The 24,406-nt window shown below is 34.6% G+C and overlaps 2 protein-coding genes across 4 annotated transcripts; both read right to left on the reverse strand.

The window, feature by feature from the left end:
• Positions 1 to 446: 446 nt before the first annotated feature.
• On the reverse strand, positions 447 to 7,529 carry LOC131168193 (uncharacterized). Its single transcript, XM_058127472.1, has 9 exons — positions 7,091 to 7,529; positions 5,216 to 5,331; positions 4,238 to 4,291; positions 4,125 to 4,149; positions 3,821 to 3,943; positions 3,412 to 3,578; positions 3,142 to 3,211; positions 2,950 to 3,048; positions 447 to 986 (listed from the first exon to the last, which is right to left on the reverse strand). Exons 1-9 carry the CDS (start codon positions 7,403 to 7,405, stop codon positions 906 to 908), a joined length of 1,050 nt encoding a protein of 349 aa, XP_057983455.1. The 5' UTR covers positions 7,406 to 7,529; the 3' UTR covers positions 447 to 905.
• A 1,702-nt stretch (positions 7,530 to 9,231) lies between these two features.
• Positions 9,232 to 21,201, reverse strand: LOC131168194 (plastoglobule-localized metallopeptidase 48, chloroplastic). Of its 3 annotated transcripts, none has more exons than XM_058127476.1 (10): positions 20,845 to 21,201; positions 20,424 to 20,481; positions 13,952 to 14,019; positions 12,120 to 12,299; positions 11,698 to 11,794; positions 11,039 to 11,148; positions 10,776 to 10,909; positions 10,496 to 10,697; positions 9,447 to 9,624; positions 9,232 to 9,401 (listed from the first exon to the last, which is right to left on the reverse strand). In XM_058127476.1, exons 1-8 carry the CDS (start codon positions 20,896 to 20,898, stop codon positions 10,562 to 10,564), a joined length of 837 nt encoding a protein of 278 aa, XP_057983459.1. In that variant the 5' UTR covers positions 20,899 to 21,201; the 3' UTR covers positions 9,232 to 9,401; positions 9,447 to 9,624; positions 10,496 to 10,561. The 3 variants fall into 3 exon arrangements, with proteins under 3 accessions (XP_057983459.1, XP_057983456.1, XP_057983458.1); XM_058127473.1 differs by having other exon boundaries at positions 20,870 to 21,191; XM_058127475.1 differs by lacking the exons at positions 9,232 to 9,401; positions 9,447 to 9,624 and having other exon boundaries at positions 10,561 to 10,697; positions 10,776 to 10,911; positions 20,870 to 21,190.
• Positions 21,202 to 24,406: the final 3,205 nt, after the last annotated feature.

Consider the following 24,406-nt stretch of genomic DNA (forward strand, 5'->3'; position numbering starts at 1 on the left):
AAATATAGCATGCAATGTAGCTATATAACCACTAGAAAATAAAAATCTTCAATAAATTTTTAAGAACTTTATGAAAAATAAAAGTTATTTTTGTTAAAAGTGCCCAACATATTTTATTTTGTTAAAATTATGAGAAATTAAAATGCTCAATAATGAAAAATAAAGGTTATTTTTTTTGTAAAAAAAATCGATTTAAAACCAAAAAACAGCAACTGAACCACCACATTTTCGGTTTTCAATTAAAGCATAATTTCGGTTCAGTTTCGGTTTTGGTTTCAGTTCGGAAATCCCAAAACCGAAAATTTCGGTACGTTTTTCAGTTCTGGCTAAAACCAAACCTCACCAAACCGTGTACGACTCCTAGTTGAACTAAACAAAAAGATTTTTTTTTCGAGATTTGTCCTATTTTCAAGCATGAAATATATACTACCATATGGAAACAGTCATTGTAACATGAACACTGAAAAATTGTAGATCAAAGACTACCTGTCCATACATATGTCAAGAAATGCATGCACACCCAACTTCATATCCCATTTTGCGACCAAACCGTACCTTCGCATTGGGCGGCTCATGTGTGGAGATTCTGGATAGTCATGTTCTGTAGTTAGGTGGCTGAGCATCATCTTGTATACGAAGTTTATATGAAACTTGTGGCGACAGTATAAGACAATTGAAGTGTGCCAAGGGAATCAACACAATGTCCCGTTTTCCATGTACCATTCTCCAAAACAAGTATTTACATTAAAATACAGACAGACTTTATCCTTCGTTTTATCTTCCATGGATATCCAAAATGTGGAGGCAAGCAAGACATATCCAACCTTAGATGCGCTTTTGTATGGCCAAAGCTTTCGACAATGTATAGCTGAACTCTGTGCAGGGTCTACCAAGAAAGATTTGTTCTACACAATGCGAGGGATGAAGTTGTCTTCACGCAGAGGAAAATCCTCACTTTCTGTCACCATCCAGGGTTGTTTAGGTCCCTGAACACGAAACTCATAAATCAAACATCCAATTTAGCAATAACAATAAAGACGACAGTGATACCAAGTGATTTTATCTAGCACGTGATGTAGGACAGCAAAGAGAGAGAAGAAGAAGAAGATGGAGAGAGAGAGAGAAACGATAATGAAAATAAGTGCCTAGGGAAAATTTAAATTAATCATCGAATTCAATATCCTATATATCCATAGGCTATGTGTAGCGTGACTGCAGAATTCGAAGCCACAAGGAACCACCCCTACCATAATCTGCCTAAAGTGTGATGGAGTCTCGCTGCTGAGTCATGGCTGTGCGACAACAAGACTCCTACTCATCCTCATCTATGAAAATACTTCAACGTCCAAACCAGTGGTCAAGTCTTATGGCTTGAAAGCCCTCGTCCCAACTAAGATTGTCATTGAGGAGCCATAATTCCATAATTTGACCAATAAGGAATTAGAATCACTTTCCACCAGCACTAAGGATAACTCTAATCCTCATAGAAAAATCCTTGTGCAGGAGCACCTACCACCTACTACTCAAAGCAAAATCCTTGCAGTGACACCATACACTACTTGAGTAAGGCATAGAAAGGATCAACACCCTCAATAATCCAAAGGAGTCTGAAACAACACTGCCCAAGAGCATACGTGAGGGTTGGCATTGGTGCAAGTCTCAACCTCTAGGCTGAGAGTACCATGCAAATTCATTCTCCAACAAGTTGCCCATGGGGTTCCTATTCCACACACAAGCCCAAGACAATCCTCAAGAATGTCAATTGTCAAGAGCCTGCCCCTGAGCTCTCCTTAGGGCACTCACTTAGTACCCAATAGGATACTAGGAGAGGTAGGCTGCTCACCTTGTGCTCCCCCAAAATAATCTATCCGCAGCATTCTCATTTATATACAAGTAACCAACCATTGGTCTAATGATTATACATCATAACTTGAGAATGCCACCAATGCAACTATCCAAATCAACCACAACGTCACAGCAACATTCAGAGTACGTCCTATGACATCTCGAATCCATGTTAACCAAAGTTCCCACCAAGGCATACCAACAAGCCAAAGACATGTGTCACGTTACGAGAAAAGTAGTGTCGTGGTACTATGCTTATAGGCAACTAAGTAACCATAATGGAAAAATAAGAAAAAAAAAACTATAAAATAATTTCATATAATTTAACTGTTAAAATAAATTCAAAATAAATCAAATATGCAAAACAATCTCAATACATTATGTATCCAATATTGCCTCATTAAAGGTGAGCAGCATGATACAATATTCAAATGTTTCACTGAATAAATAAAAAAAGCAATAAATAAACAAAGCAAGCAAGTTGCTGACAAAATTGCAATCCCGTAAACAGATTGCAGAAAAGAATTGTTGTTCCAAGAGCCCAAAGAACATCATCTAGTACCAAAGGCAACTGAGTGGTGATTTGCCACATCCCACTTTTCTTTTACCTTCGTAAATTTTCACCTTATTTATTTTTCGTATGTATCAATTCATTTTCCCATTTTTGAATTATTAACTAATTATTAAATCCTCTGCATTTTCACTTTCTTTGTGTTCATGCATCATTCCATGCTTCTATTTTAGTAGTCTTCTATTCCTTTCTTCTACAAGCACGAAAAAATGCCATTTCATCCTTGTCATGGCGTGGCACCAGCGGCACCATGCTCTAAATGTAAATGGTTTTTTCCTCCCAATAATAATAATAATAATAATGTTAATGTGTTAAGAAACAAAATGCCCTTTTGGGGGGACAGCAGGAAGTTTCCAACATCAATTTTTTTTTTTCTTATTTATCCCATCCGAAACAAAAATTTATTCTTTTGGATGTCCAATTTTTATTTGAGTTCTCTTCCCACACCTAACACTCCTTGGTTTGGAAGCATATGCATATAAAATGTAATTAAATGATGCAAAACACACTTACAAAACGTGCATAGACCATACCTTTCCCTGTCGTATGATTTTTGGAAAACTCCCTGTCATATCAACTACAGTGGAAGGGTCAGCCACTCTAACACCACCATCAACAACAAAGTCAAGACCCTGTGATAAATTAAACCAAGTAATTTTAGTGCTGGAATAGTTTGTGTATGTGTTCGAGGGTTGGCTTCATGAGCAAGATAGACAGTCAAATACCTCAGGTCCATATGTGTCCGCTATCACCACGGGATCTATCATCCACTCGTTTTCCTTTGGTGACTTGACACTAAAACAAAGCATAGAAGTTCAGTACATAGACATGACATTAGAAAAAAAAGTGCCAGCAGCTAAACTTCATATAAGCGTCTTGAAGATCAATCTGGAAACCATATTTTAAAACATAGCAAGGTTTCCAGCAGCAGTTATCATGTCAAAATTAAAGAAAGAAAGAATAGGAAGAAGATGAAAAGAGGAATTCCAACCAACCTTGTGGATATTAATGGTGCATCCAACTTCGCTAGAATTGCTTGACATATGGCATCATTAGGCATACGGACACCAACATTCTTCCTTGATGCATATTTGGCAGCCGTTGTCCCATATCTTGCACACTGTTTTGGTAATCCTTTGCTTGCAGTTAAGATGAAAGTGTACTGTTACACAATAGTTATGTTACATTTACAAATTTTCCATTTCATATCCATGAGGAACCTACTGTACTCGAAGGCATCCAGTAGAGAGCAAACAAAGTTCATGGATCATAATGTGATCAAGGAACCAAGGTTGCAACTTTGCTGGTATAGTCTGTAGCAGTTAGAATGGCTTTAGGATTCAACTAATGGATACTTCAAATTTCCAGATATAGCGCTAGCAATAGTCAAATGATCATACTTACAGGACCGGGCAAGCAATGCTTAACAGCTCGAAAAGTGTTCGTATGACCTTGGTTATCACCTCGAGGGAAACCTGTTGTATATGTATCTATATCCCGGAAGGAGTGGCATAAAATACTAAGGGGCTGCATGAGGAATAAAGATGATCAGAAAGCATGATGATGCAGATACATCATAAAGGCAAACTGAACACATGCCAGTGCAGAAAACAAGTTTGATAATCCCTGAGAATTACTACTTCATGCCACATTGCAGGCTTGTCATAAGCACACTAAAGTGATGGATGAGAGAAGTAATGAACCTTGCCTTTGAAGTTTCTATATTTTTTATTCTGCAACCAGAAAATGTATATGAACTCTTGTGACCAAAGAAGCAGTCAGATGCACTTACAATCTTACAAGATAGTGTAAGAAAACTACCTTCGTAGACGTTCTATGGCTGAATTGTTTTTCATGTCACAAGCTATTGCATACCTATTAAGAGGGAAAATATAATTTTTATTTACAGCTATCAAATAGAGCACAGGACATACAAACTCAAATGCATGAATATCCACCAAGGAAATGAAATTCAGATTTAGCTCACAAGTAATGAGGTGTAAGGATTGGATTATTAGGAAACCAACCCTCATCCTATACACCATTGATTGTTAAGATGATGAGAAATCAACGGAACATGACCCTTGAGTCCCAGAATATACATTATTTTAGACTAGAGTGAATTAAAGAAAGAACTCCACAACAGAACAACGGCAACAAAACCAAGTCTTGAGCCTTGCTAGATGGGGTCGGTGAAACCTATTCCACCAACTTACATGATCTGGGGCAACTTTGTGCAACAATGTACAATAATACAACAAGCCTATTAAGGTGGGTCAGCTTCTTATTTTTGGAAACCAAACAGCAATGCCGTTCAAAAATTGATCATATCTTTCTTGCCTTGTACTCCTTGCTCTCAGAATGAAGGGTCAATCTAACCAACAATCACATTCCTTCTTAGACAACATATTGGCTTATGTTTCAAAACAACATGGAATGCAAAATCAAAAGAAATGAATTTATAATGCAAATTTCACAAAGTGGAAGTTTAATAAAACCAATAAATAAAATGAGAGTTATGAGCACACGGAGAAAAACCTACAATGGACAACCAATCACGGACTCCTGCAAGCATGACCACTACAACAAATATTAGTGCACATGTCAAACATAACAAGATCTAGACCAACAACTGCAGATAGTTGTAATAAAGAACAAATTATCTAAAAAAATTACAGCTGCCCAACCACTTCCAAAAGCCTCTCTTTTGAGCATAGAAGCTCATTATCATACTGTAATTTCAATTAAGGAAAAAACAGGGGGAGTAAAGAAGCATAAGCTGTAAAGGAAGAAACATACACTGTGTCTGTGGGAATGACCCCCACAGCTCCCTCTTTCAAAAGTTCAACAACTGGATCCAGTTTCCAACTGTCTGCTCCTGATGGGTCAGCTTCAATGTAAAGCAAGCCATCCTCCTGATATTATTACCTCAACCACAGTAAGCAAAGTGAACCAAACATTTCCATCCGCCATTATCAATTTTTTTACCCTCTCACAACCCAATCATGACTCCTAACATGGCAACTAAATAAATAATCTAGAATGAAAACCTTTGCATTTGTTTGGTATCATTTATGCTTTTGTTTTCTGTTTTTGTTTCTATATTTTGAAGAAACAAAGTCCGGAATTTTACTTGTTTACATTGCCAGTTTTCTATTTTTGTTTGTAAATCAAATTTTATAGTTTTTAGTTATTTTGGCAACTTGTTGCCATAATACTTTAATATCAAGAATTAACTTTAGGGATTAAATCATTCATTTTATACATTTTTTTTATAGTATTCATTTTATACATATTATTAACTAAACTTAAAATAAAATGACCATATGAGTTTAAAATATAATTAAACTCAAAACAGCCAAAAATAAAAATAATAAGACAATTTTTTTTTTTAAATTACTATTTTTCAATTATCATGTAGAATAAGATTGTTCTTGTAAAGTGAATTCTAAAATATAATAATTACAATAATTTTTATTTTTATTATAACATTTTTAATTTGCATTGTTTTTGTATTTTTATTATTTCAAACATATTTTAACTTGTTATATGATTCAAGGACTAAATGAGCATTTGTTCAATCAAGTTTTTAATTTGTTTTAGTACTAGAAATATTAACTCCCAATTTGCTAGCTTTCGATTTTTAGTTTGTTTCTAATGTTTAGTCTTCATTTCTAGAAGGTTTTGGTTTTCATAATTTTTGATAATGATGCCAAACAACCCTTAATTTAAGTAGATTTGAATAGACATGTAACTGAGCAAGGCAGCTTATGAGCTAGGAGTGCTTGACTCCCTCTGTAGCTTAGGATAAAGCTAGGACCTCATCATTGGAGAGGACAAAATAAATGATCTGTTAAAAATTAAAAGTTAGCATTCATATTAATACTAACAAGTGTAAGAGAAACATAAAATCAAAGCAAAACATGTTAAGAATGAGTTGATTATATTAGCATGAAATACAAAAAGAAAAAGCAATATAGTAAAAATATTTTAAAATATATAAAACATGAGAAGATAACATTTTTTATTATTTCAAAAATTGATCTGCGCTGTACTTCCAATTCTTTTACATTATTTGTCGTGAAACCAGGTTGCTTTGCTGTTTTCTAAGGGCTTAGAAATATTGTAGAATATTTAGCTTGAGTTAGCTCAACCCTGTTCGAGTTAAAGTCGGGCTAGGTTTACTAGAGTAGCATGAGTCGAGTTTGAGTTTTTCAATACTCATGAGTCATGAGCCTAACTGAGCTTAATACCCTTTTTGTTATTTTGTTAGTTTATATTATCTAAGTGATCTATTATATATATTGTATGAATTTATTTCATATTACATATTTTATACTATTCGATAACCAGATGGAGTTTAATCCATTTGAGCTTGAGTTTTAAGAAATCATAGTCCAGACAAACTCAAGTTCAACAATTTTAAATGATCGTCATCGAGTCAAATTATAAGCTTTGAAATTTCCAAGTTAAATCAAGTTCAAGAATCCACTGTGTTGACTCGACCAGACTCATGCTGAATGCACCCCCAATTTTTTTTAAAATAGCTGCTAAACAATTAATACTGTTTGAAAACCTGGATTTCAGCAAATTTGAACACCATGAACCATAAAACAGGGTAGCTAGGAACTGAAGAGTACTTTTCTTGCTTTCAAAAGCAAAAGAGAAACCTACCTTGAAGAAGCGAGGAGCAGAGTACTTGAGACGTTTAGGGCTTCTCTTAGCAGCCAGAGCGACAAAGCCTAATCGCGGCGGTCCCATAGTGCTGAAGAACGGCACACGGCGTCGTAACGCCGAAGCACGGCGGAAGGATAGGGGCAGAGCGGCGGCGCCACCTCTCAGTTCCGTCGCCATTTCCTGCATTAGGAGCGAGCGAACCAGAGCGAGAGCGAGAGAGAGAGAGAGAGAGATTTTACTTGAACAAATAATAAACGCTTTAATTTCTAATAAATCAAGGTACAGTTTTATCACGTAAAATTTTAAAAACATCAAATACAAATGTCAAGTTAGCACTTGGATCTACATAATTTAGTTAGAGGTTAACCTTATGATTTTTTGAAAGGACATTTTAAAAAACAAAGGAAAAGTTGAGATAAAAAAGGTGGAACACTATATCAAATATTTTTTTTATTTGACTTCTACTTTAAAAAGGAGAAGTTGAGATAAAAAAGGGAGAGTATGAGAGTCTTTTAACATTTTAATGGGTCCAAACATTAATGAAACATTTTAAGATCGATGTATTCCAAATCTTACATGTGAAAATTATTTTTTTATAATTATTTCTCTTGATTTATTTGACTCGAAAATAGTATTAAAATACAAATATATATATATATATACTTAGAAAGAACTATCAGTCTATACAGAATTTGCAATCCACCATGTTAGCACTTATTGACAAATTATAAATTTTATATGGAAGGATCGTCCCTCCACTAGTGAATTTATAAAAATAAAAATAAAATTTACCTTTAAAACTCTATTTGGAATTTGAAAATACTAAATAAAAGAAGGAAAAATATGAAAGAATTCGCATTTTCTTATTTGATTATAAAAAAATTAAAATATAAATTTAATCTGTAAACAAAATTTTAATTTTACACGTCATTAATATTTAATTTTCTTAAAATTTTAGTCATACTAAAATAAAATTTTTTTTTTAATAGTATTTAGTAGAGAGTGAAAATATATATATATAAAAAAAATTCTTATTTATTTTAGTTTTATTTGCTTTACTAATGATGAATCAAGAGAAAGGGAAAAAACTAAACAGTAAGAGGTTTAACTTTCCCTCTAAACAAAGAAAATGGAGAGAAAATAAGAGAAACACTAACACTTCCTTTTTCTTTGAAGTCTATCCTCTTTCGTTCTAAATTTCCTTCAACCAAGGACTTAAAATATCTATCATGTTCTTTATTCAAGTCACATGGGCTAAAAACAAAGGTGTGTTGTAAGGTTTTAAATGTTTTCAAAATCACACCAAGCCCCCTAAATTCCCCTATTGGAATCCATTCAATAACTAGAATGAATAGTTGAACATGACTATTGATGTAAAAAAAAAAAATAAGAGGGTTAACGAATCACTTGTAACCAAAGGAAATAAAAACATTCAAAAAACCTCCAAGTCAAAATTACAATAGACGTAGCATGGTTAATTATGATCATAGTCATTCTCAATTCCTTGCAACTCTAAATTGTAATCATAATCTCTTAAAAGCCCCCTTGCATCATCATATGATAAATAATAATACAAAACCAATCATAAAGACCAATCCCAAATCTCATCATGAAAATGTGTATTCCTATCTTATTCCATTCTATTAATTGATATTCCACAAATCACCTTCATTTCAGCTTGCTGCCCAAACAAAAAGATAACACAAGCATTGTTTTTAATATCCCCTTCTCTTCTCTTCTTTTCTTTTCTTATTTCCCTACTTTTCAGACGAAGTGCTAAGGTCTCATTTCTGGCCCTTCGGGTAAAAGAACAAGCCAATAGCATGAGCAAGGAGTACCATGTTGGCAGCATCAAGTCCAAGTTTCGAAACTCATGAAGAGGAGGAAGGGGCTCGGGTTGGGTCTGACGACCTCTCGTTGTGCAACTCGAGTCCAATAAACCTCTCCACAACCCAAAAATAAAGTTCTCAACTTTATGAGTACCATACGGACCAAGGAATTCAGAGGCATGACAGAACAATGCACTACTGTGGGAAAAAAAAATAAAAAAATAAAAACATTCCAAGACAGATCAACCTATATTCAGGAACAATACAGGCACTCGAGAACTCTGGTTAGCGGACATACAACACCTGCTCTGCTTGAAAATATATATATATATATATATATATATATTGCTATTTATTTTTTATAAACATCAGAGAATACAAACTGAGAAACATGAGAGAAGGCTGCGTGGGAAACTGCCACAAAATGACCATAAAAAATCTTCTATACTTGCATAAGAATTATATCCCTCCAACCCCTCCTGCATCCCCAAAATCCCACCCCACCCCTCCCCCCCCCGCAAAACAAAAAAAAAAAAAATGTTTGAGAATTATTTCCACATTCTTAGGTTTATTTTATTAGCTATCCAAAGAAGCCAAGAATTTACAGGAATACAATCGATCTTCCATGCTCCCTGAGTAAATCCCACTTTACAGTCTTGATTTGAGGCACAAAATAAGAGTATGGATCGATCAATGACAAACCTGAATGAACACCCAAAAACATCAATCAACCATCAGCATAACAGTGTATGATGTGCATTCATGGGTAATTGTAGGGCTTCAGTTAAAATCAAATTAAATGGGTGAACTGGAGAAAAAATTGGTTGATTTGGGGCTATACCCCTTCACGTTACTCTGGGCTGCTTTGGGTAGCTCTGAAGTCCATTATTTGGCCTCTTTAAAACTTGCCTAAGGGAGCTTGGCCCATGTTTGTTATAACCCAATTACAGAATAGGATAACTATCATAGGTATAGAAACTAAAAACTTCCACTCAATTCCTCATATATGGCTATGAGATCAGGTAACAATAAAAGCCTATCCAATCCAATTCCATTCAGTCCACTCCAGTCATGCAAAACAATCTCATCCTTAGTGAGCTCAGTTCCCTGAATTAGTTGAACATAAATTTTGGCTGATTTAGCAAACTAAATTTCAGTTGGTTTGATCAATGAAGAATTTCAACTGATATGTCTGACTAATTCAGAAATTTAACTGAATTAAACAGTGTCACAATTGTCCACCTCTAGAAAATTGGGTGTAGCCTGTCAACAAGCAAGAATACATTCTAGGAAAGTGGGTGATAACAACTTATTATAACTTCCATGACTAATAAAACAGGCACCAAGTCAATAGCTTAAATAACATGGTCATCCCACCATGTATTTTTCGCCTTCACATCCTATGGTAAAATCCCAAATAGACAAAACACACACATGCACTAATGCAAATAGTACAAGCATGCAATATATAGATTCATGACCATCACAAATGGTGTAGAACTCCCATGAGAGAACCATTCAGCATGTAAAATATTCTGGAAAATTAAGATCAGACAAAGTTAAATGAACTAACCATTCAGTTGTGACCTGTTGAAGCTGTTTTAGAATTTAGATACTGATGTCTATTGCCAGGCCACTGCTAAACCTTCTGTACAGAATTGATCTGAGTTGCACGTTTCAAAAGTGACAAGTAACCTTGACTTCTTGACCATTCATCAATTTCACGAGCACGTAGAACAGGCAGAGGATGTGAAAGTTGCCTTGTTTGAGCATTTCTGAATAGCATCAACTACTTAGCTATCTTTCATGAAAGTAACCAAAATTTCTTGGGCCCTGTGCATGCTAGTTCTTACCTTATATACCACCCTACTGGGCTTGAAGAAGCTTTGTCATATGAACGCGCTTGCTCCAAAAATGCATCAACATTTAATTGATCAGCCAAAGAAGGGCAGCCCCCAGCTAATTTCATAAGAACAGAGATGACCACCTCTTGCAGGAGCAGACAATGAGAATAGAATCAATAGATTACCAAACCCACTTACATTGAAGAGAAAAGATTATCAAAGTATGTCGGCATTCACTTTCTAAAAGCTCACTGATTTGTAATTTTGTGTACCTTAGGATCTTGAGCAACAAGAAGAGCTGCACGATCACAGGTGAGCTCTGCTGCTCGTAGCCAACGGAATAGCTGTTCCTCTAAACGCTGGGCAATCAACCCACCAAGCCCTATGACATGCATTGATTAAGTAAATAGGTACATCCAATGACAGCATTCTATAAATGGAATGAAGTATTAAGACATATGGCTGCATGCGGAACATGAAATGATTAATCAAGAGACGATCAAAACATTTTTCCATCCATAATGAAGAAAAATAACAAGAAATCAGAATCTGACTTGTTATTTCATCATTATAATGGCTTAGCATCAGGCAGACGTGTTCAAAGACAAAATGGTGAGTAATCTGTCCCCCAGTATAAGGGACGAGGAGTATAATTTAGAGAACTGCTATAGCTGGCTCATTATTTATGTAATTCATATTAATTAGAGACACAATTGAGTGACTGCAATTATCAAATTATCGATGATGATGAAATTTGACAAAGCAATCTAAAAAAGTTAAAATTCATCTAATTGTTATGATCAACTTATCAAAGACGCTGATTTGAGTTTCCCAGTAGGAGATTCAATATTTATACTTCTACATTAATTGAGGACGTAAAAAGTACCCTCGGTTACCTCAACCCTAACATAACAATGCACCAAACACCTACCAGGTAGAGTATAGGCCCCAAGAGTGAGAATATTTGCAAATGTAAGCCAAACACCATGGTCACATTTCAGGTGACCCAACTCGTGAGCCAAAACAGCCTATTTATAGATTGAACAACACGAAGTCAATAACAATCCATTGTATTATATATAGCAGTATCATGGGTGTGCATGCAAGAAAGAGAGAGAGAGCAGTATCATTGGGTGCATGTATGTGTGCATATCATGAAGTAGTGAAACAAAACTGAACAGCATTAATAAAAAAAATCTGCTGCAAAACAAAAATTGAGCTTCGAGATTATGCTAAACTAAGAAAATTTAAAACAATACTTATTTATTTCCTGCCACAATGAAGGGGCGGAGAACATGCATTTTTAAATAATCACAATGATGTCCTTTAAATGAAAGATAAAAATTAAAAAACCTGCAACTCATCTCGGGTCAAAAGCTCCACAAGGCTTGTGTGAACAACAACAAATGGCTTTTTACCACTGATGGCTAAAGTATATGCATTTGGTACAGGACTTTGACGGACATATAGATCAGGTGCCTCAACACTCAGAATTTCTGCAGCCTCAACCATTAATTGATGAAGATCAGAAAGCTGATACAACATTCAAAACAATAAAACAATCAGTCAAAGGAAAAACTTAATTTCCTCAATACATTTCAATTGCATAATTAGAACATCTGCTGAAATGCATACACTTGAATGATACTGCCAAATATGTTAAATTTTTTAAAAGAAAGAAGCACTACTGTGCAGTAAACCAAAGGTTTAAAAAAACAACATAGAATATGTTAATATAAATCAAAACACGGCTCATCATGAACCTTAAACCCTTAATATGCAATAAATTTCAATATCGTGTTCAATAATTGAAATCCAATAAAGTGAAAGGGATAAAGAAAACAGGGGAGATATTGAAAGGTTCCTAAAAATATATAAAATAAAAATAGGGCAAAAGACACTAACCTCCCCTGAGGTTTGGCAAAAGGACAATGACTTCCCCTAAGGCTTCAAAAATTTCAAAAACCTCCCCTTAGATTTCAAGAATTCCACGAACCTCTCCTAAGATTTGCCAAAAAGGCACAAACCTCCTCCTTTTTTTTATTTGGGGGCAAAAAAAGATAAGTTTTTTTAAGAGGGAGTTTTTTGTGTCTTTTTTTTGCAAATTCTTCAAGTGAAGGGTCCCTATGGGCATTTTTGAAACCTCAAGGTAGGTCTCTGTCTTTTGGCCAAACTTCAAGGGAGGTGTGTCTTTTGCCCATAAAAATAATATCCACCAAAAGCAAAGTAAGGGCTTTGTAATATTTTTACAGAATGATAAGATTAGAAATAGAAACTAAAGACACGGGATAAACAATATAATTGGAAATGCTATATTGACCAAAAGTGTTATTAGAAGTAATTTTGAATCAAAAAGAAATGTGGGGGAGCAGATGCTTAATAAAAGTATCCAGAACCATGTAGCAAATGTGCTTTTAATTTGACAAAGTAGCAGTAGGCAGATGAAGAGGATAAAGAAGCAGATAGCAAAAGGATGATTCATGAAAACTGATTTTGTACTTTTACTTGAGGATCATTCATTAAAATTGAATTTGGATTTTTAGTTAAATATCAGAATTTATGTGCATGATTACAGAATTCATGCATATAAATATTTTAAAAATAAAAAAGCTACATACATAACCACTATTTCTTGCCATTATACAACTTTAATAATAAGTGCATGAATTAAATGAAAAATCACTCTTGCATTCCACCCATCTCCCTCCCAATCCATCCCTCACCCCTCCCCCCCCTGGGGCAGCCCCCAAAAACCCCAACACACATGCACAGTTCTTGCTCATCAATCATCATACCCTTTCTCCACATTTACCCCTACAAAAACCACATGATTATCTTAATATTCCATGACCAAAAAAAAAAGATATGCCCTCTCCTCAGAAGTTTTAACAGAGGCTAAGAATGTCTTAAAACATAAGTTAATTTCCAAGGGCCGTCTCTCAAATAAGTATGAAATTCTTAATTGCAAAGAATGTCTCCCCTCTCCTGTTTATTCATCAAAAAGTTAAAAGTTGTACAACTCCCACAGGTCAGGATCCAACAATTTTTTTTTTTATGCAGAAAAAGAAATTTTCATTAGTAGGAAGAGCAATCGAACAAAAATATAATGTAATTAACTAATTATACAACTTAATGATATAAGATATCTGTCTTCCTCATAAATGTTTTACTGAACGTCAAATGACCTGATTTTTGGAAACAAGAACTGATGTTCCTATATTCTCCAGAAGCATAACCTGCTCTGCAACAGTTCCTGCAAATGACACATTCAGAAGAAATGTTTAGCAGGCACTTAACAACAGCTATTGGAGAACAAAGATAATTTCAGGCACTAAAAATACATCCTAAAAAAGATCCATTAAAACACGACATCACACGACTCTCGATACTGAGGAGATCCAAATATCCACCCACATCAAGCCCATGAAAAATGAGCTCTAAGCCAAGCTGTTGCACATGCATACAGTGTGTAGAACAACCTATTTTTGCCACCTAACCAATAGCACAAGGGGTCCCCTCTTATTTTGTCATATTATATGTATTACCTTATTTTTATTATTATTATTATTTTTTGCTATTATCATTATGATTTTTTCTAGTATTTTCATTATTACTTTCTTATAATTTTTTTATCTTTTATTATTAACAGTAGTATTAGTAGTATTACTTACTATTAATTAATTTTAGATATATTATTATGATTATTATTATTTTATTTTATTGTTCATTATTTTAGCATTTTTACTATTATATAAGTATTATTATTATTATTTTACTGATAGTGTCGCTTTATTATACTTATTTTTGAGTATTTAGTATTGTAGTTATGAGTTATACATTATTTCTTACCCTTATTTGATCATTATATTATTATTATTATATAGACATAATCAGTTATATTATTAACTATTTTCATTTTCTTACCATTAATAAAAGCAGAATCCGATACTTACAAGAATTTTAAGAACAAAATTTAACAATAAAATCAATATAAGGAAGCTTTTTCGGGGTTTTAAGCATTTTTTCTTTTTATATAAGGGGGGCATCTCGCAAGCCAAAAGATTGGAGGCGCACAAGCAATGGGGGCGCGCAGAGGCCGAAAACCACACCAAACAAGAAACAAAAAATTCAATCATCTTCTTATCTTCTCCATGAACATCCAGCGTTACAGTCAACCCTCTAATCCTATGCACTAAGTCTCCCCATTCTTTAATATCTCCGGCACTCTTCCTGTTCCATCTCCTCTCCCTCATACTCTCATCACTCCCTCTCAATCTATCACGTGAGTCCCACAGCCTGCCGTTTTTGGAACCACCCTCTGCCTTCCACGACCCGGCGCCCTCCTGCACAGTATCAATTCCTGGTCCCTCACTTAACCCTCTCTGCTCTCCCCCATCTTCTTTCCTCTCCCCAGACCGAATCCGGCCACTCCTTCTGCTGAATCTCGCTGCCACACACACACTCATCTGCCATCTTTATGATTCGTCCGACCATACGGCGAGTCTCCCACTGGCACCTTCACTGGCAAAACACCCGCAGATCGACACCACCGAAAGCCTCCACCTTCCTCAGGAAGACCTATCCAGCCAACCTTACGCTTTCCTGCAGACACGCTAGGAAAAGCAACACACCACGCAACTTCCATGCTCCAGCTTACTGTCCAGCAGAAACATCTTCACGGCTGGCACACACGAACCAGCCCGACAGCGCCGTCCACGTCTCATTCAGTCAGATAAGCTGCGGAGTCCTCTGCTGCCAACTGCTGCACCATCCATGAGCCAATCTCCAGACCTCCTGGTCCCTGTAATTTGTTGTCTCTACACAAGGTCAACACACGCAAACGACTGTCTCGACAGAGCACTAACACGCACTCACCAATGCTACTACAGGCCGGCTTATACCTATTGTATATGATATATTTTTGCTATGTTAGGGTGTTGATGTTAAGTTTATTGTTTTTTTTTTATTCGTACTATTAATTTAGAGCTTTAAATATGATATATTCGTATACAATTAATCTATTTTTCGCTAGGACCAGGTTCACTTTTTGCAATACTATTAATTAGGTTACATACGACCTATATTGATTTTGTTTAAATTTATTTTAGTTTCTTCCTTTTTGGAAGGGTTGTTTTGTCATAGTATCATTTAGGTTTAAATTTTTATTGTTCTATCTTAATGCTGTTTAAAATGTAATGAATTACCGGTTGTACTTTAGTGTCAGTATTTTGCATTATGTGCTGTGAGTTTTTGGCCCTCTGTTGTTCTCACTCATGTCTTATATCTTTCCTATGTACATTTAACCTATTGTCCGGTATATTTATAGGTATTACAGTTTATATACTTATCTATGTTGTTTCTTTAGGCGTAGTTTATCTCGGTTCTCTTGTCAATATGAGTTTCCATTGTTGACTCTTCACATGGTTGTATTTTATATGAGTGTTATTAATCTATTAGTTTATTTTTATGGTATGTTATTATCCTACTTAGTTATTATGTGGCTTATTTTTTGAAGTATTTATATGTTCGTATTATATTGTTATGAACGATATGTCGTACTACTATATTTAGTATCATTTATTAGGTTGTTACTGTGTTTGTAGTATTTTATAATATATTGTATCTGTATTTTCACGTTATATAGTATCTTTAGGATATTTGGTATTACCTATTAGAGTGTTTTTAGTACTTTCAATATATTATGTATTATGTATTATTTTTATTTTTATTTTTATTTTTAGTATCTTTAGTATTATAGTATATATGGTATTTTATTACCTATTTTGATATTTGTAATATTTTAGTAGTTGCTGATTATCCTATTATCATATATTAAAACCTCCCATACTAATATTTTCATATGAAAAAATTCTATACAATTTCAAAATTTGAGAGCGTATTTTCTAAATATTTTCTTGATTTTTATCCCTATGATTTTAATGCTAAGGTATTAGCTTTCGGGTTTTACGTACCTTTAGTTCTGAGGGAATATGTAAATATTTAGATTTTACATATATTTTTGTATTATTTATTTACTTATTTATTTATTTATTTATTCACTTTGCACGTGTATTAATAAGTTTACTAGAGGAGTAATTTTAAAGGCTTTTTAGATTAACTTAGAGATAATTCTAAATTAATTAGGTACCGTTCGTAAGAACGAGCGCGTAGGAAGTGCTTGTACTTTTCCCTCGCGTAATCGAACTCCCGATCCCAGCTCTGATAACGTAAACCCATTCTACCCCTAACGGAGTACTAATCATGTGTTCCAACCACACTAAAAGGTTAGTGGCGACTCCGACATTCACATGCATAAGTGGAGTACATAACCAAGGTGGATAACCTATTTTTTCAACCGTCTAAGCAGAAGGGTGTATGTGTGCAATACATGTGCATGTGGAGAGAGAGATGTATGTGTGCAATACATGTGCATGTGGCGAGAGAGAGAGAGAGAGAGAGAGAGAGAGAGAATTAAATTGGACGTGTTTATCCTATATATCGAGAAGTTATCCAGCAAGAATCACAAGGCCACAACATACCACATGGCCCATTAATCACTCAAAGGCATAAGAACTAATTAAGCCACATCACACCATGCTAGAGAGGATGTTACAATTTCTAATTCCAATGTGCACTTGGGCTCCTTCATCAATACACATTGTAGTGATTATTGGATCACACAACGTCAAGATACAGTATGGCCATTCTAATGGATAATTTTTCTTCTATATTGAAAAAAATATTTGGTGCTCTCATTACAAAGACATACATTTTCAGCCCGCATTGACATTTCATCTAAGAGAATTTAAAGAGTATTCAACTCGAAAGCAATTCAGTTCAAACAGAAGGCACAAAAGGGTATACAAGTTGTGGATTAAAACAATAATAAAAAACCAAGCCTTTTAAGTCCCACTAGGTGGAGTCAGTTACATGAACCCTTTTCCACTAATTTACGTGTTCATAGATAATTTCCTCCAATAAATTTAAGGCTATTATATCCTTACTCACTATCTCATTCCAATTTATTTTAGGTCTACCCCTGTCCCTTCTACTTCCCCTCACTGTAATTAGCTCACTCCTCTTCACTGGCGCACGATTTGCCCTACGTTGTAGATGCTCAAACCATTTTAAGTTGTCCCACCCTATCCTATTTTCTACAAGAGCTATGCCTAACTTTCTGCGAATATATTCATTCCTTAGTTTTATCTTTTTATGTTATACCACTCATCTACTTTAACATTCTCATCTCAATAACTTTTACTTTTTGGATATGTTGTTTCTTAGTTGTCCAACATTCTGATCCGTATAGCATAATTGGTCTTATAGCCGTCCCATAGAACTTCCCTTCTAATTTTAAAGGTATTCTACGATCACCATGGTTTTAAATCGCAGTAGTAGATAGTGTAATGTAACGGTAACGGGTGCAACAAGAAGCGGGAGTAGCAGATGTCACATAACTGGAAGTAGGTGTAATGGCCGTGAATTTTTTTCAAGCACACACAACCTTGTACATATTAGTGTATTAGCATTTTTTAAGCTTTTAACCCTTGTTAGAAAGAGTTTTAATGTATTTTGGATCCTTTAGTTCAACGAAGTTGTTTGATAAGGGCAAGAAATTTACGTTTGTACTAAACCACCATTGTTAGAAAAATTACACGTGTATGTGTGTGTATTTAAACTTTCTCATTATTCTTATGCATGATAAATTCTTATGTGTGATAAATTAATTAATAAAACAAAAAAAAAATTATACATTCCATCAATCTATTAGACACATAAGAAATACGATTATACGAATAATACAAATATACAATAACTAGAAAAGAAAATAAGGTTGAAGTTGAAAAGTATAGGACATAAATATCAAATTGCTAATTTTATCAAAATAAAATATTTTCCTAACAAGTTAGTATTTTCAAATTATTAATTAATGCATCTCTTGTGAGTATTTTAAAAAATAGTCAATTTTGTATCATTATCATCCTCATTATAATCTTTTCTCCCCCTCGCCACACAATATATTGAGAATGATTTATGAGGGGGGAGGGGGGAACAAAAGTGAGAAGGAAAAGTAAAAAATAAAATAAAAATTTCTTGATATAACAGTCCTATAGCGGTTATGTAACGGCCGTAGCGGCCTTTACGTAACACTCGCAGTCCATAATGGCCGTGATTTTTCTTTCCACCAATTTCACAGTGTGTAACGGTATTGGGAACCCAAAAAACTATTACCTAATAGCATTATATAACAATCACGGTCATTATTTAAAACCATGACGATCACACAACACATTTAAAGCACTTCTCCATACCCAACTTGCTTTGACTCTATGCATTACGTCTTCTTCAATTTCTCCTTTAACTTGCATAACCGATCCAAAATATCGAAATCTACCAGTGTTGAGTTATTGATTTCTTGACCATCAAGTTTAACCTTTTCACCAATATTCCTTTTATTATGACTAAACTACATTTCATATATTATGTCTTATTTCTACTTATCCTAAAACCTTTAGATTCTAAAGTTTCTCTCCATAATTCTAACTTAGATTCTACTCCACCCTTAGTTTCATCAATCAAGACAATATTATTTGCAAACAACATACATCTTGGAACCTCATTTTGGATACTACTAGTGAGCTCATCCATCACCCAAGCAAAGAGATAAGGGCTCAAAGCAGATCCTTGATGTATACTTATTGTGATTGGAAACTCCCTAGTGGCTCCACCTATAGTCCTAAAGCTAGTCATTACTCCATTCTACATATCCTTAATGACATCAATATAACTATTATATACACCTTTTTTTTGTCTAAAACCCACTATAGAACTTCCCTAGGTCAATAGAAACCATATGTAAGTCCCTCTTCTTTTAAGTTTTACCTAAACTTTCCATTAATATTCTTAAAAGATATATAGTTGTGGATTTTAAGACCACTGACTCAAAGAAGGTAAGTACATCACAGAGAGGAAACCTACATGTAGATGACACAAACAATTTCCTTCTCCATGACCAAACATAGGCTGCTCACAGCAGTCATGTTCTATTGGTACGTTGACAAAGGGGCGAGATAAATGGTGCCAAAGTGTGTATCGTATTCATAGAGAGATAATGAAGCCTGAGAGTAAGAAAAAAATGAAGACGAAATAAGAAGAGCATATTTCTGAATGTTTACCAACAAAGGAGTCCTATTTAAAATAAGCTTGTGCATAATCCCAAAAGATATCTCTAGAAGAGCATATTCCCAATAGGCCAACATTTACCTCCAAACGGGTACGTTTAGTTACATTAAAACTGAAACAAACTAAATTAGTAAAATAAAATATGTCATATGGAGTTTTAGAAATTAAAAATTTCTCCCACGCTGATTACCACATATATTTCTGCATAGGAGGGCATATTTAACAAGATATCACTATATTGGCTGCAGAAGAATCTGAGACGTTAAATAAAAAAAATACGCACTGCAACAAGTCTATGGAAAAAGTTGAATTGAGTTTAATTTTTAAACCATCTTCAAATTAAATCAACCAAGCAACTAAAAGAAGCTGAAACGTTACAGAAATACAGGAGAATTACCACAGCTCAACTGCCAATGCTAAAATAAAAACAAGGGAATCATGAATTGAGCCAAAGATATCTGACATTTTTATTACCTAATAGAGCCTTTACAACTTCGTTTAACCCTGGAATCGCCCTCATAATCAGCGTGTTCTGAACACATAAATAAATACATATATAAATAAGTAACACCAGTAGAACATCGAAATCCAATTTTTATTTAACTTCCAAATGATTTTTTTTAAAATGATTTTGAATATTATGTTTTGTGCTGTTTTGAATTCGAAAAATTTAGGAAGACGTCTGAACTGAGCCGAATAATTGTATCAGACTCAGTTGAACTCGGCTCAAGAAACCCTGTGTGTAGTTTATTCGCTTCTATTTTTCACGCAGCAAGCGTAACACACAAAACTGAAGGCAAAACACCAAACTAAATCAGACCCCAAACGAGGCGACCACATTTTCCCCCCAAAAACGAACGCAAACAACGACCATAACATCGCGAAGAAGACGAACCAGCGAGAGATCGATAAGAATCCACCTGTTTGTCGAGCGGATGCCTGAAATCATCGGCGTCGAGATCTCGAAACACTACCGACGAAGCAGCAGCAGCTCTGCAAACCGAAACCCTAAGTCCTCGGATCTTCTTCGTCGGTCCGAAATCAAAGGAACCGATGCTCAAAGGTTTCGCAGCAACGGAGCGAGGATAGAGAGACGAAGTGAGGGGTATAGTAAAGGCCATTGGAATGGAAGCAGAGAGAAGTTTCATAGGAGAGTGTGCTCCCTTTCTGCTTCGGTCGTTTGGGTTTGATCGCCATAGCCATAACTTCTGGATACGGTAGCGGCTTGCCGCCATTTCGTTTTCGGTTGACTGCCTATGTGGTTTTGGAGACCTTTATTAAATTTGAATTAAGGATTTTTATTTTTAAAAAATAAATAAAAATTAGAAGAAATTATACTTTTCATTATATTAACAAAAATTAACTGTTAAGTACATTTAAAATTAAATTTTTATTTATAGATTTGATATATTTTTATTTTTTAAACTTTTTTGTATCAAAAATAAAAAATTGATTTTTTCCTAATTTTCTTTCATTTTCCCACTATTTTTTCAAATTTCAAACGTATCGTAAAATTCTATCATGATTAATGCATTTTGTCACAAGATTTGCAATGGTTATAAATTGAAATGACAAAAAAGTGAAATATAAATTCATGTAGATTCCCATAGGGCTCACACCCTATTAATTTATTCACTATGTTAGCATGTGATAAGTAGCATTTTTTCATAACAAAATAAAATGAATTTTTACAAATGATATTTGAAAGTATGAAGTATGTCCGCCCCCTAATCTTCAAGTACAAAATATGAGGAATTGAGGACCTCATAGGACCTCGACCCACCTACTTGCGTCTTGTATGGATATGCAGGTAGGAGTGCTCTTAGGTGTGTATAGGGGTTCTCCTGCTCATTATTAAGCGATTGGATCCATTTCGAAATCTTTTACTTTTGCAATCAATGAGAGGGTGTGAGAGAGCACCTATATCTTATACTTTTCCCAATAACCACCACCCACAATTAGCTTAAATCTTAATTTAACTCGAATTAAACTCTCGATTTTTCCTTTTAAAAGCATAGAGATTCGAACAAATCATAGAGTAACACTTATAAATTTTTTTGTGATCCTTTTTCGTGTGACCTGTAGCACAAATTGTTCTTTAGAACAATTATAGAGCTAGAGTTCACGGTGTATGTGTCTCTTTATATCACATTTTATTTAATTTTAAAAGATTAAAAATTTTATTACTAATTTTAAGCAAGCACACATTTTAGGTAATTTTAAACTATATGATTCATGGAAAATATTTTTTTAACTATTCATATTTTTAATATTTAATACCAAGTGATTATATGTAAATATGGAGAAATTTCATTTCATGATTAGTCACTAAGCTTATGTTTTAGATTCAATTTGGTTACTAAACTTTGTTGTGAAAATAACGCCTCTTCCAACAATGCACAGCGGAATAAACATTATAAAGGATCAAACAATACCATATGCAACAATCTCAATGGTGAAATACAGAATTATTTCACAACCATAACAATATAAAGAAAGTAAAGATAAGAGTAACTGCACCAGGAATCATGTGGTTCGGCAAAGCCTACATCTACGAGAGTAATCAGTAAGATATTTCATTATAAAAATCAAATATACACACTTAATGATCTTCTCTCATTCTCTCGCCCCTCTCTTACTTTTTTACATGTCAAAATATGTCTAAAAGAACATATATTGTAACGACCCGAATTTAAAATAGAAATTTGAGTAATAAGAGAGAGGGAAATAGAAACAAAAATAGAAGGAGGCTGTAGACTTCGTCGACGACATTGCATTTTTGAAAGGAAAAGAAAAGGGAATGGAAACAAAATAAAATAAAAAAGGAAGCTGCCAAGCTTCATCGACGAACACAGGATTTCGTCGACGAAGTCTTAAAGGATTTCGTCGACGAACACAGGACTTCATTGGCGAGAAAATGCCGAGAGGGGTTTCGGAGTTGACTGAATTTCGTCGACGAGAAGTGGATTTCGTCTACGAAATTTTTGAAGAACTCGTCAACGAAGGTCGGGCTCGTCGACGAATTCCGCCACCTATAAATATGAAAAATCCGATTTTTATTTCATATGCAAGCTTCCTCTCCACTCTCTCTCTCTTCTTCGGCCCTATCACTCTCTCTCTTCGATTTTGGGCTATTTTTACGCCGGATCGAAGATTTGAGGCTACCACGACGCTCCTGGCGAAGTTCCCTACAAGTTTGCCGGAGCGGATCGTTGGGAAAACGAAGTTGGAAATCATCCCAGAGTTGAGGTAAGACTTTTTAAGTCAAATTAGACTTTGTGATAGTTATAAGAATTGATGTACGCATGAAAATAATGATGATTAATACTGGGAGTTTTGAGTTTCAGGGTATTGAGTAGGAAATCCTATGGGGGTCAGGTTAGGATTTTAAGGGGCTCTCTCAGTAGTCAGGTAAGGGAATAAACTAAAACAGTAATTTTCCATGCATGTTATTATTAATTATGAGCACATTTATTTTCAGAAAAACCTATGCTATCTTTGTATATTACATATGAAATGTATGTTTGGAAAATACTGTTATTATGATGAAAAATGTATATGTATGTATGAGATGCCAAAAAGAATGATTTTAGAATATGAAGCATGACTTTAAACGGCATATGTGTGGCATGAACTTTATTTTTATGTGAAGTGAATCATGATATGAAGGATTTTACAATCAAAGCATATATTCAGGTATTTTGAAATACGAGTTATGCTATACTGAGTTTGACGAATATATGATAAATGAGTTATTTTTCAGAATGTAAATACCTGAAACATATCTGGTGCGAGGCCATATTTATATTATCAACACGAGACTGTATTTACGATTTTGGCGCGAGGCCATATATTTATGTTATCGGCACGAGACCGTATTTACTATGTTATTGGCATGAGGCCGTATTTATTATGATTTTGGCAAGAGGCCATACGTATGATTTCGGCACGAGGCCGAGATGATATTATGTATGTTCATGTATTATATGTTATTACAGCCAGGATGTTAGTTTAGTTCAGTTCAGGGCTCGGTACCGTAGCTATATGTGTAGATCAGATATCTACTTTACATTAGTGCTAACCGTCCCACAAGGGGATGAGAGATGGATAGTCGATGTGGCTTTCAGTAGTGTGTGGACGTCCACCTGGCAGTCTGGACCAGGGTGTGGCGGGCCCATCGTACTTACAGACATATTTGATTCAGCAGTGGTCGGCCAGCCATTGTCGGGTCCCGCCTTCGGGCTGCACAACCCATCATGGGGGCTAATACATGACATTAGCTAACTATTCATCCTGGGTATATTTTCAGTACTACACTTACAACAGATGTTTTTATGCATGTTATTACAGTGATAACAGATGTTTATGTATGTTATGATTTATCAACAAATATGAAAGTACATGATCATCCAGTATAATATTATGATTATTTATAGAGTTATGAAATGTATTGTATA

Source organism: Malania oleifera, chromosome 11 (genome assembly GCF_029873635.1).
Source record: "Malania oleifera isolate guangnan ecotype guangnan chromosome 11, ASM2987363v1, whole genome shotgun sequence".
Classification (NCBI taxonomy): domain Eukaryota; kingdom Viridiplantae; phylum Streptophyta; class Magnoliopsida; order Santalales; family Ximeniaceae; genus Malania; species Malania oleifera.